This window comes from Centruroides vittatus, unplaced genomic scaffold, assembly GCF_030686945.1.
Source record: "Centruroides vittatus isolate TY-2023 unplaced genomic scaffold, ASM3068694v2 contig_223, whole genome shotgun sequence".
NCBI classification, from domain to species: Eukaryota; Metazoa; Arthropoda; class Arachnida; order Scorpiones; family Buthidae; genus Centruroides; species Centruroides vittatus.
The window spans coordinates 518,033-529,985 of NW_027121388.1; the positions used below are offsets into that span (position 1 = coordinate 518,033).

The window sequence follows — 11,953 nt, forward strand, 5'->3', positions numbered from 1 at the left end:
TAAATTTCTCTGGTTTTAGTAGAAAGAATTTACTAAAATAAAAATTCTTTTGTATTTGAAATATAAAAACAAGTTTACTTTTTCAATTTTAAGAGAATGTGGTCTAATTTAGAACTTTAAATTTGATTTCTGTAATTTAAAATGTATAATAACGACTCTAGATTAAGTCAAAATTCTCTTCTAAAAATTGTAAATGTTTAAAATTAAACAAGTACAAATTTAGAAAAATATCAAAAGGTTTAGAATTTTTAAAAAATTCAAATTTTATCTGAAAATTTATGGAAAAAAGTTCAAAAATCCCATTGCAGGATCAGTGGAGCGTTATTCTACGGGTAAAAACGGCAATTGCCTGGGGTCCCATCAACAGGACCCCAGGCAATTTCCCTAACCAATCTTACTGTAGTAAGAATTACTCATTACTGTAGTAAGAATATCGAAATTTAAATTTGGGCTATATCTGATAACCCTAGATTGCCGGTTTGGCGCAAGCATGGGGCTCACTGACACAGCTCAAAGATCGAGTTAAAAAACGAACGAGGATAAAAAGGACTTCCCGAACGAAAATGTTTGAAGTCAACACTGTACTGTACATGGGGCTCCTTAATTCAAACTTACCTGGTGCCCCATGAAGCTATAACACCTAAGCGGAGGCCAATTAACCATAGAAAGTCCTCCAGGAATGCATCCTGCCACATGCGTTGAGTTGTCATATTCAATGAAACCACTTCAGCCAAACCCATTACGGGCTTGGCCAGACCCATAATGGATATAAAAGACCCTAACAATGCCCACAGGGCAGAAAAAGTAAAAACAATTCCAAAAATTCGCGCGCTGAATTTCGATATTTTAATTTTTAAAAGATTTAACGTTATTTAATAAAGTAAATTCAAAATTTATATAAGATTAATAAGATTTTTCAATATATTTAGGAGAAATTTAAATAATTTATATAGTTTTTTGCATTCTAGCGCGATATTTATTAACTTATTTTGATTGTAAATTATAAATTAAATAATTATAGATTGTTTCCGCACCCAATACAATTTTTATAATAAATAAAATATAGATGTAATTAATATTAATTTATTTAATTAAAAATATGAATGTAATTAACAATTTATATACTAATTCATTTGATATTAATATTTGAAATGTGTCGTATACCAAGAAAATAAAGCATTAAACCTTCAAAGATACTTAAAATTCACCTACAGATGAATAAGAATTAAACAGGAGAGAAAAAATTAAATAAATTCCTATAATAAAATTTAATAAAATTTCCTACAAACATATTCAGTCCTTAGTTAAATTCGAAAGATAAATCGTTCTAAAAATCTTATTGTAGATATTGACAAGTAAACGGTAATTGGCTATTAATTTAGGAGGCGTTAACGATAATCAAGATGTCGAGTTTTATTGGACTGTTGACCAGACTTCATATTTAGAAAGCCTGAAAAATTTCTATTAAAGTTATTCATTGTATTGAAATTTCTTGTATATTAAATATGATTAATTTTATTAAATTTTATTATTTAAAAATTATAATACACTTTCTAATGTCTTTTAGATATTTCCAAGGAAGAGCCACTATCTATCTCTACAGATAACGGGATTTTCTTATGAACATAAACGCTATTCGGTTTTGCAGCACATAAAAATATTTCTAAAGTAAAAAAAACATTAAAATAAGTTATCTTTAATAAAAAGTAATTGAAAGAAAGGCGGCGATTGTCGCAAGTTCCTCCTATTTTTACATCTGCAACCAATTAGTTTAGTTGTCGGTATCTTTGATAAAATTTTTAAAGCGATTTATCTTTCATATTTAATGAAGGACCGAATATGTTTGAAGTAACTTTTATTTAATTTTCTTGTAGGAATTTACTTAAATTTTTACTTTTACTAAATTTTTTATTTATATATAAGAAACTTTTAAATAGTTTTTTTATATTTGTTGTACTTATTAATGTTTTATTTTCAGAATTACACAACACGTTTTCAATATTAATATTGGGTAACAGTAACTGTTTTTCGTATATTTTTATAAAAATTTTTTTAGTTAATAATTTTTTACGTTAATTAAAATGTTAGTAAATATTTTAATAGAAAAGTAAACATTAACATGCACTTTTATATAATATCTTTTGTTAAATGAATATTTATTAAACATATTTTAAATCGCTTTATTTAATAACATTTTTAAACAGAACAGAATTTAATATAAATTATTATTATTAAATTTTTGTTACTTTTCTTTGTAAAACTCCAATTAAAAATACTAAACTCTTCAAAAAATAAGTGATAACAAGTTATAATGTAAAACAAAATAAGATTTAACACATAAAAATGCTAATAACTTTAAAGTTTTCTATATCCATCCCTACTTTAAACTGTAAAAGCCTTGGTTTCCCCTTTTAAAACATCGAAAAACCTTCAGGAAAATCTATAACGAACGTAAATTGAGAGATAACACCACTGAACATTGACAGTTGGTCGTGGCCTGACCAACGAGCTGGCCACGTGGAATTTTTCGGATTTTCGAACACCTAAATAAGGGCCAATTTGCCATAGAAAGTCTCCCTTTAAGCGTTCCCATTCGGCAGATCTCCCATGTGTTGCGTTGCCTTATTTTATCGATCCGATCCAGTTATAAATTGTAAACTATATCAAAGTTCACTGATTTATGTGTACTTTTTAAACGTCATCCATTTTAAATCCTGCACACAAGCCTGCCATACATAAGAGAACAAATGATAATACACGAGAGAAATGTTCAAGTGTGACGTTTCTCTCTAAGTGGAATTGTAAAATACATACATTTATACACCTAGGAGGAGTGTTATTATATAAAAACACGCAAAAAGAAAATCCTTACAAAATGATACTTTAATATATTTACAATATATATATAGAAACTTGCAGTAAGAAAATTGTAATTTTGTAAAACTACTTTCTCACTTCAAGGTCATAGAAGATGACAGTTCATCTTGACAGTTAATCACTGGATGAGGAGGGGGAGAGAAATGAAGAGAAGCGCATGCCCAGTTCGTTTGATTGATCTACAACAGTGGAGCACCTCCCGTTCGCACTTATTTAGTGCAAGCTATGATTGAGAATGTATTATTTCTCCTGTCCTTCCATTAAACTTAAGTAATTAAAGGTAAGCCAATCATATTAATTAAATAATAAACTTAACTCCTGACGTTTCCGTCATTAAATCTTATAAAACGTAAACAATTGATGAGTTAGGAAAGTTTTAAAATATTCTTTTCTTTTTATGTTAAAAATTTACTTATTCCTCCAAGTTTTAAAGCTTAAAATAATTAATTAAAGTAATTTTTTATCGTGTATAAATTATTATGTAAGGGTTTTTTTAATTATAAATATTTTTTGATTTTTTTTAACCTGAGTTTGTTTTTATGCTTCTCGAGAAGTTTAAGGGTAAAAGTCGTCAGTTTTAAGTCTTGGTTTCTAGGCTTGGTTTTAACCTTTGGTTAATAAGCCTTAATTTTTAACCTTGCTTTTATTTTTATCCTTGGTTTTTATGCTGTGATTATTACCCTTGGTTTTAAGTCTTGATTTTTATCATTGGATTTTAATTTTTATCCACAATTAACCTTAATTTTTTTTACCTTTGGTTTTTAAGTCTTGGTTTTTAATCTCTGTTTCCCCCCTCTTGGTTTTCAAGTCTTTATTTTTATCTTTTGTTCTTAAGTTGGAAATTTAAATAAATGCAACAACAACGTAACACTGAGGTAACACAGTGAAAATCCTTTTTTTTTATCTTGGTTTATAAGCTGTCCTTTATTTAAATAAATAAATAAATAAATAAATAACGTGGTAATTAATAAAATAGTATCAATAAACTAGATAAATGTTATAAAGATTTGATTTGATTCGGTTGAATTTTGTCATAAAGAAGATTGTTAAACAGCGTTATTTACATAATTAAACAAAGTAAAGAGCGTTAATTCCTGTTTATTTTTAATTAATATTTTAATTTTAGATAAGAGTAAATTTTTCGAGTAAAATATCATACCTTCTAATTATTAAATTTGTTTACGCAATTTATATATTTAAAAAGCATATTTTATCGTTAGATAACTTTAATCAGGAATTAAGCTAAATAAGATTTAAGAAAAATAAATATCTTAAATAATTTTAAGTAATTTGTCAACAGAATATTTTTTTATATTTTTATTCAATTATAAATTAAATTTTTTTTTACTTGTAGTGACATTAAAAAATTGTAATTTTAAGGAGCTGTTTATTGTAAAAAAAATTTTTTTTTAATGCTAAAATTTACTAAATTTAAGTTTTAAATCAACTTTTTAATAATTTAACTTTTTTCCTTTTTAAAATGTCAAAAAATTTTTGATATAAAAATGCATTTTTATACTGAAAAAATATATTTTAAAACTTATATACGTATAAATTATGTAGAACTTATAATTAAAAATTTAATTCAGATAAATTTAAATATACTTTTTCAGCTTAAAATTAGTAACGAAATAATTGAAGCGAATGTAAACACTTTAAAAATAAATTCAAATTTAGTTAAAGGCCATAATAAATTATGAAAGAATCAAAATTATATCCTATTTTTTTTTAACCAAATCTACTAGATTCTTCCATTTCCTGAACAAACTTATCTTCATTTCCTAAATAAAACTATCACAAATTTTCCTTTCTACTTACAGTTATCACGTATCAGAAGTAAACTCCTTAACTGTTTATCTCATTTTCCTCCCTATTTTCCTTTATTTAAGCATTATCTTTGTTCTTACGTATCATTTTTATAGATCAATCTTCATTACTTTAATATTAAATTATATAAAATTTATACGGTGTAGCCAAAAAAAATCAGTCAACTATTAAATCAAGCAATTGTTCCACATCGATTTTTAACTGTTCCAGCTGTTCCAAAACCCATTTCAATTGTTAAAACTGCTTTTATAATATATATCGCTTAATTGAGTTTTGGCTCACCCTCGTAATCTAAATTTAACAAATTTTACACAAACAATAATTTAGCAGTAGTTAAACAATAATTATTTTTCTATTGATATTGTATAGCAATATATTTTTCATTGCTGGATCATGTGATTCAGCAGTGTTACGAATCACAGTAGTAATTGTAAACATTATCAGAGAACAATAAAAATGATTGTGAAATATTGCTACAGAATACTAGCAGGTGGGAACAGGCTTATTATTGGTTGGTTGTAATACAGTTAACGATTATTTGATGGAAAACACAATTGAAGGTTAATTTACTTGATGAGAAACAATGTTAAACGTCAATTGATTTATAAAAAATAATGTTAAAGGCTACTAAGATAAAGAATATTAAAGGCTATTTGACTAATAAGAAGCTATGCTAAATGCTAGTTGACTGATAAGAAGCAATGCTGAGACTACTTGATTTCGGTGAGAAACAATGCAATAAGATGTTTAACTGTCGACAAATAATATTAAAGGCTATTTCACGTAAGACTAGCTACTTGACTGATGAACGTGTTAGGTATTATTGATAATAAACAATGTTAGAGGCTTTTTGTATGTAGGAAAAAATATTAGACTATTAAATTAATGAGAAAGAACTATAAATTGATAGGAAACATTGCTAAAATTATTTGATTTATGGAAAATATTGTTAAAACTAATAATCATTGAGAAATAATTTACAAGATCATTAATGGATTATAAGATTTCACATTTCGAGTGATCATATTGTTAAATTTGATGCTCTGTATCTTTAATCAATAGTCATTTACATTGGCAACATAATCGCATTGAATACGGAGACAGATACAGTCAAACCTCTTAACAACGGCCATTGACAGAAGCGTAAAAATGTCCGGTTGTTGGAGATAACCGCGAAAACTAATAAAAATGCGACTTAAAAATAACAAGTACAATTATATTCTAGAAAGAATTACAACTAAATCTATTCATTTTAATTTATTTACATAAATAATCTATTAAATATTTGTATGAATGAATTTATAATACATTATTTTAAAGTCTACTTCTACAATTACACAAAATTCAAATTCACAATATAAAATTAAAAATAATTTAATTTCTTGGTGTATTTTTATATTGTATAAATACGAATTTAATTGCTTATTTTCAACATTTTTAATATTCGAATTTAGTATTAAATAAATTTTTAATTTTGCTTATTTTCTTTTATTTTTATTATTTTTCCCCCCTTCTTTCTTTCCTTATCTTCAACAAACAGGGATTGATCAAACACGAGAGAAATGAATGTAAGCTTGGGTATTATTATAAGCAGGTGCTTTAACTTTATTTTGATATAAAGAATGCACTTAATCCAGAACCCAACTGTATTAGAATGCCATACAATGAATAGGAAATTCTCTGAAGTAGTATTCCACTTCTACATCTTCCTTACTATTGTTCAGTAATATATTCAAATCTTATAATTAAGTTCTCACTCTAAATAAGACTTTGCTCCTTACTTTTAATACTTCTAACTAGCAGTTTTTGGGTATAAGTGTACAGTACATAAAAAAAAAAATATATATATATATAAAGCCAAATTTGAAAATATTCTGCAGTAATTAAAATTTAAATTAATTTGAATTAATTCATTACTTTTAAAATATTTATTTATTTTTATTACTTATATATCGTAAATAATAAGTTTAATTGCTTATTTTTTAAATTAATCAATAAGACTACGATAATTTTTTAAAATAAATCAATTAAATTTAAAAATTTAAGCAGCTAATGATTCATTAAACATGTTTCTACGTCATCGAAGAAATAACAAATAAAGTTTCGATGCCATTTTTAAATTTAACCAATAAAACCGAACGAATCTCGAACACATCCAATAAAACTTAACTCTTTAAATATCCAATAATATATATATTTTTTAATTTACGTCACAGCGTATTAACAAATATAGTTCAAATTCTATTTAAAATTTAACCAATAAAGTTGAATTAGAATTCAAAATAAACCAATTAAACTGTTCGATTTTTTAAATGAACCAATGAAACTACTCCTGCGACTAATATACTTAAAATGCAAAAAAATGTTCATTAAAATCTATTTTAATTAATTAATTTGGACTGATTAATTGTCAATTAGATGGGTTGTAACGTTGGACGTCAAACAGTGCTTAAAGGAAAAACCGAAGAACAATTATTAGCAAATTTGACTTCTCGACAAATAGAACTTGTTACAGAAACTTGGCAAATTGTATCTCAAGACATGGCGAATGTAGGAGTTATAATATTTCAAAGGTAAATATTAAAAATATAAAATTAAGATTCTATTTTTATACTACCTCTAAATAATTTATTATTTGTAAATTTTCTATAATTATCAAAATTGAAAAATGATAGTAAAAATATATTTATCGATTTAAAAATGTTCTATTAATCCCCCCTCTAATTGTGTCATAAACATCGAAATTCTTACTGCAAGTGAGGTAATGAGAAAATTTTTAATTAAATTTCTAAAATTATTAACAAAAAAATATTGATTTAATTACATTTGCGTTTGGATAATTAACCGACAATATTTGAAAAATTTCAAATTTATTAATTTTATCTCGCATCAAAAAAATAAAAAAATAAAATAATTATCCAATTAATTTAATTTTTATATTACAGAGATAACGTCGTCCAATAAAACGCTTTAATTTCAAATTTTCAAATATAGTATCGTTAATTAACCAATTAAACAACGTTAAATTTTAAAATTAACCAATTACCTCGTCGATGCAAATTTTTTAAAATTTTTATCTATTGCGTAATTGCGAAATTAACCAATTAAACGCGGATACGATTTAAAACCGACCAATCAAGATTAAAAATGATTCAAAATTGTCCAATTTCCGTGTTTTGGTCGTATTTTACTTCGAAATAATTATTATAGACATTTATGAATAGAGAAAATTCGTTGCCATGGAAATTTCTTAAAGAAAGATAAATAAAAATTGCATCAATAAAAAATTTTACCCTTTTAAAAACGTATAAATCACGCGTAAAATATATAATTTTAAAAATTAATTTAAAATTTAATAATAGAAGAGAATATTTATTCCCTTTTTTTTTTTTTTTTAACTAAAATAGTACCGCTTTTAGAGATATAATTTTAAGATAAATCAATTATAAGATTCAATAACGCGGAAGGAATGATTTTATCCCAAAGAACGAAGGTCAAACAACACGTGTATATATAATACTGTATTAAAGTACCTTTCTGTTTGTCGTAAAAACCCTTTCCTTGTATGTACTAAATTAAAGTATAACGTGTCATCACCTTTAATATATCAATACGCTCGCTTGAATCCATTAAATCTACATTACCCTTGACAGTTAGATAATTGAGGTAAAAGTACCGTAGCAGAAAGATATTTTTCTCTAAAAAATATATATTTTTCACAAGAAATAACAGTAATAAATTGGTAAAAATTTACATAATTATTCACGAAAAATTCTAGAGTTAAAAAAAAAATCACCCATAATAATTTATTTTTTATTTTCAATTTAAAATATAAAGGAAGTGACTAAATAAAAGCAATGTTTCCAATTATCTTTTAAGTGTAAGTGATAGAAACATTAATGGTGAAGAATAAATAATTTTTTTTTTTACTTATTTTAATTTATTTTTTTAATTTTTATCCTGAGAATCATCCATCTGCTGATATAAATGATGTATTGCTTGTCGCCATTTTGTATTTTATGTGTGTTTTCACAGGAAAAAAATATTAGAAAATGATGAATATTATAGATGATAATGACACGTTATTAACATCTTAACTTAAATTTTGAATTAGATTATTAAAATGTTATATTATGACTGATGATGATGATGATAGGGAGATGCTTCACCCTAAAATATTTACTATTTTCTGTGTTTAATTTCTACATCAGTATCAGCAGATGCTATAATATAATTTATATAGCCTATTTATAATATTTAAATTCCGGAATGAAATCGAGCAATTAAAAAATTACGCGACTTCCGGTCAAGACCGGAAGTCGCGTAATTTTTTAATATACGCACTTTCGATCTGGACCGGAAGTTCCTATATAGTTAATCTAGGCCTCTGCCCTTAAGCTTTCCATGTATGGTAGACGGACGGACGAACGGACAGACACACAGCCGGATTAATAACAGGAATTAAATTGCAGACATATAAACTCCCACTGTCTTACTGTCTGTCCTTCCTTCCTTAATCTCGAAAACGTAGTTAGATAAAAGTTGAACCCATATATTGAAAGCTTAGGGGTGTGAGGTCCCGATTAACTATATCACCTCAGTATGCGTTGATTTTAAATATAATTACTATTTAATTAATTAAAATTTATCATTTCTATTTTATATATTTTAAATATAATTCCAATGATTTTTTATAAGGAAAGACAAGTAAAGAAAAATGTAATTTAATATTTTAAAAAGCGTCAAAAAAGATGTTTTCTAGTGAAAGGTGACATCTTTCAAAATGACAAGATCATTCTTTTAGTTTGTTGCTGCACGAAGTGGCTTTTGAAAAGAGGAATTTAAAGATTAAATTTCTTAAAGTAGAAAAAGATTTCGTTTATTTTTATTTAAGGAATGATATAATATATCTAAATTTGAAAAAATTCAACTTTTTACATTCTTTTTCTATACGTTTCTATTCAGTTTTGTAGCGTGTAACTACGTTCCTCATCACTGATTTCTGCTGCTCATAAACTGTAAAAACTTTGCTGGAAACGTAAAAAAATAGTAATTTATTTCAAAAATCTGAAGAAATTTTTAAGTTTTTTTTTCTGTTTATTTTTTTTATGGAAATAAGTTTGGATTATTATCGCAACATGCATCAACAATCTTCACATTGCAGAGAACTTTTCAAGAACTTTATGATGTTTATAAGATGGTATCTAACATATTTATTCAATTTTGCAACGTGTTCCTTCACGTTACTCTTCGCTGATTTCTATATAAAATGAATTTTCAGAAAAATTGTTAAAGTTCAAAAATTCTTGAAATTTACTTCAAAAACACGTGTAAATTTTAAAGAATTTAGACAGTTTTAAACCCTTTTTTTTTAAACACAATGTGCGTTAATTATTTGTATGTTGCGTGGTCCTTTGTGTAGTAGAACTATGGATTGATGGGACGAAGCAATAGGTGAGCGATCCGAAGTAATTCATGAAAAATTTTACCCTTTTAGGAAGATTTCTATGAGAAACTTGTCCTTACTTAGGTGTTTGGCACGTCAAGAAAACACAGTAAATTCCACGTTGGTCAGGTGTGAACCCACGTGTTTAATGAGTTGTTTTATTCACTCGGACATTGCCGGATATTATATAGCCTACGTATAAGACATGTTGAACTTTTCCAAGATACTGTTTGTTGGGATACGCCTGTGTTGTGATGTCGTAACCCAACTATGGACCTTCTACGGAAAGTTTGCCTTTATTCAGATGTTAGACACGTAAAGAGAATTCCGCGTGAACCTACGCCCAATTATCAGCATTCTGAGTTAAAAAACATGGGCAATCTGAGAACCTTTTAAAAGAAACTGGCTATTTTCTTCGCGTGTTTATCAACAAGCTGGCCCGAAGACTTCATGTGGCCAGATTGTTGACGAGGTGCGAACCCACGACCAATGTTCTGTAGTTTTATCCTCTCGATAATGAAGAACAATTGATAATTAATCACTTCTGCAGCACCTTACTACGTTCTCTCTTCCTTAATTTCTACATAAAATGCCTAAATTTTCTCTCGAAATGATTTTTCAGCAAAGTCATTGAAAAATTCCTTCACAAGAAAGGAAAAAAATTGCAATTTACTTCAAGAGTCTAAATAAAATTTTAATTTGATTTTCTTTTATTTAAAAATAAATATTTAGATTACTAACGCAGCATCCAGAACTGTGCAAACTCTTCAAGAAATTCATGACATTAAAAGAAGATGGAACTTACGATTGGGATCTTGGTGGCATGGAAAGGCACGCGCTTCTAGTTATGCAGGCATTAGAAGCTGCCATTGATAATTTAGATGATAGCCGTGTATTATCTGGGATATTATTCGAATTGGGATGCAAACACGCCCGTTACAACGTACAAGAAGATATGTTTGATGTGAGTTATCTTATTTATCCTTATAAATTACTTGGGATTAAGTGATTTATTCCTATAAATTCCTTCCTTCCAGAAATTATGGGATGCATTAAAAAGTGGATTAGAAGAGACTTTACAGGAACAAATGACTAAAGAAGTGACTCAAGCTTGGTTTTCTGTTTTTAGGTACATTTCTCATCACATAGTTAAAGGGATGAGGGATTATCGCAAGAGATCTCAATAATAAAATATGTTATAAATAAATAATTTATGTGAAATAATTAAATATATATATACATATATTTATGTATTTGTGCATTATGTTGTGTATATATTGTAAAAAACAATAAAATATTTATAAAAATGCAAAAAATTTGGGTTCATTTTCCTGTATGTATTAGTGTGTGGGGGGAGGTACGAATTTTTCACCCACATTGAAGTTTAATAACTCTTGTGCCCTTTGTCAAAAATTTCTAAAATTTTGCAGAGTGGTTTGTGTGTTAGGAGGAAATGTTTCCAGAAATTTTCAGGAGAATATGACTATTGGTTCGGGAGATATGACCCCATCCCTTTAACATCACTCGAACCAATTTGAAAACTTAAAAATAATGATAGCAATTATTAGGAATGAAAACAAATAAAGAATAAAGATAAAGTTTAGAAAAAATGTCTCCAGCTTATATATATATATATATATATATATACACTTTAAAGTTTTAAGTTTATATTTTAAGTTAAAAAGCATTTTTAGTGAATTTTTTGAGGTTTTACATGTTACCAACATAATAAATCGTGTGTATTATCCATCAGTTATTATTTTAAAGTTTATCTTTAATCCGAAAATGCAGTTTTATTTTTAT

At 26.5% G+C, this 11,953-nt stretch overlaps 1 protein-coding gene across 4 annotated transcripts; it reads left to right on the forward strand.

The window, feature by feature from the left end:
* Positions 1–2,970: 2,970 nt before the first annotated feature.
* LOC136970991 (neuroglobin-like) lies at positions 2,971–11,454 on the forward strand. 4 transcript variants are annotated; one of them, XM_067265474.1, is made up of 4 exons: positions 2,971–3,157; positions 7,123–7,277; positions 10,883–11,114; positions 11,188–11,454. In XM_067265474.1, the coding sequence occupies exons 2-4, from the start codon at positions 7,123–7,125 to the stop codon at positions 11,335–11,337; spliced, it is 537 nt and encodes a 178-aa protein (XP_067121575.1). In that variant the 5' UTR covers positions 2,971–3,157; the 3' UTR covers positions 11,338–11,454. The 4 variants fall into 4 exon arrangements, with proteins under 4 accessions (XP_067121575.1, XP_067121576.1, XP_067121574.1 ...); XM_067265475.1 differs by lacking the exon at positions 2,971–3,157 and adding an exon at positions 3,847–3,954; XM_067265473.1 differs by lacking the exon at positions 2,971–3,157 and adding an exon at positions 6,338–6,389.
* The last annotated feature ends 499 nt before the right edge of the window (positions 11,455–11,953 follow it).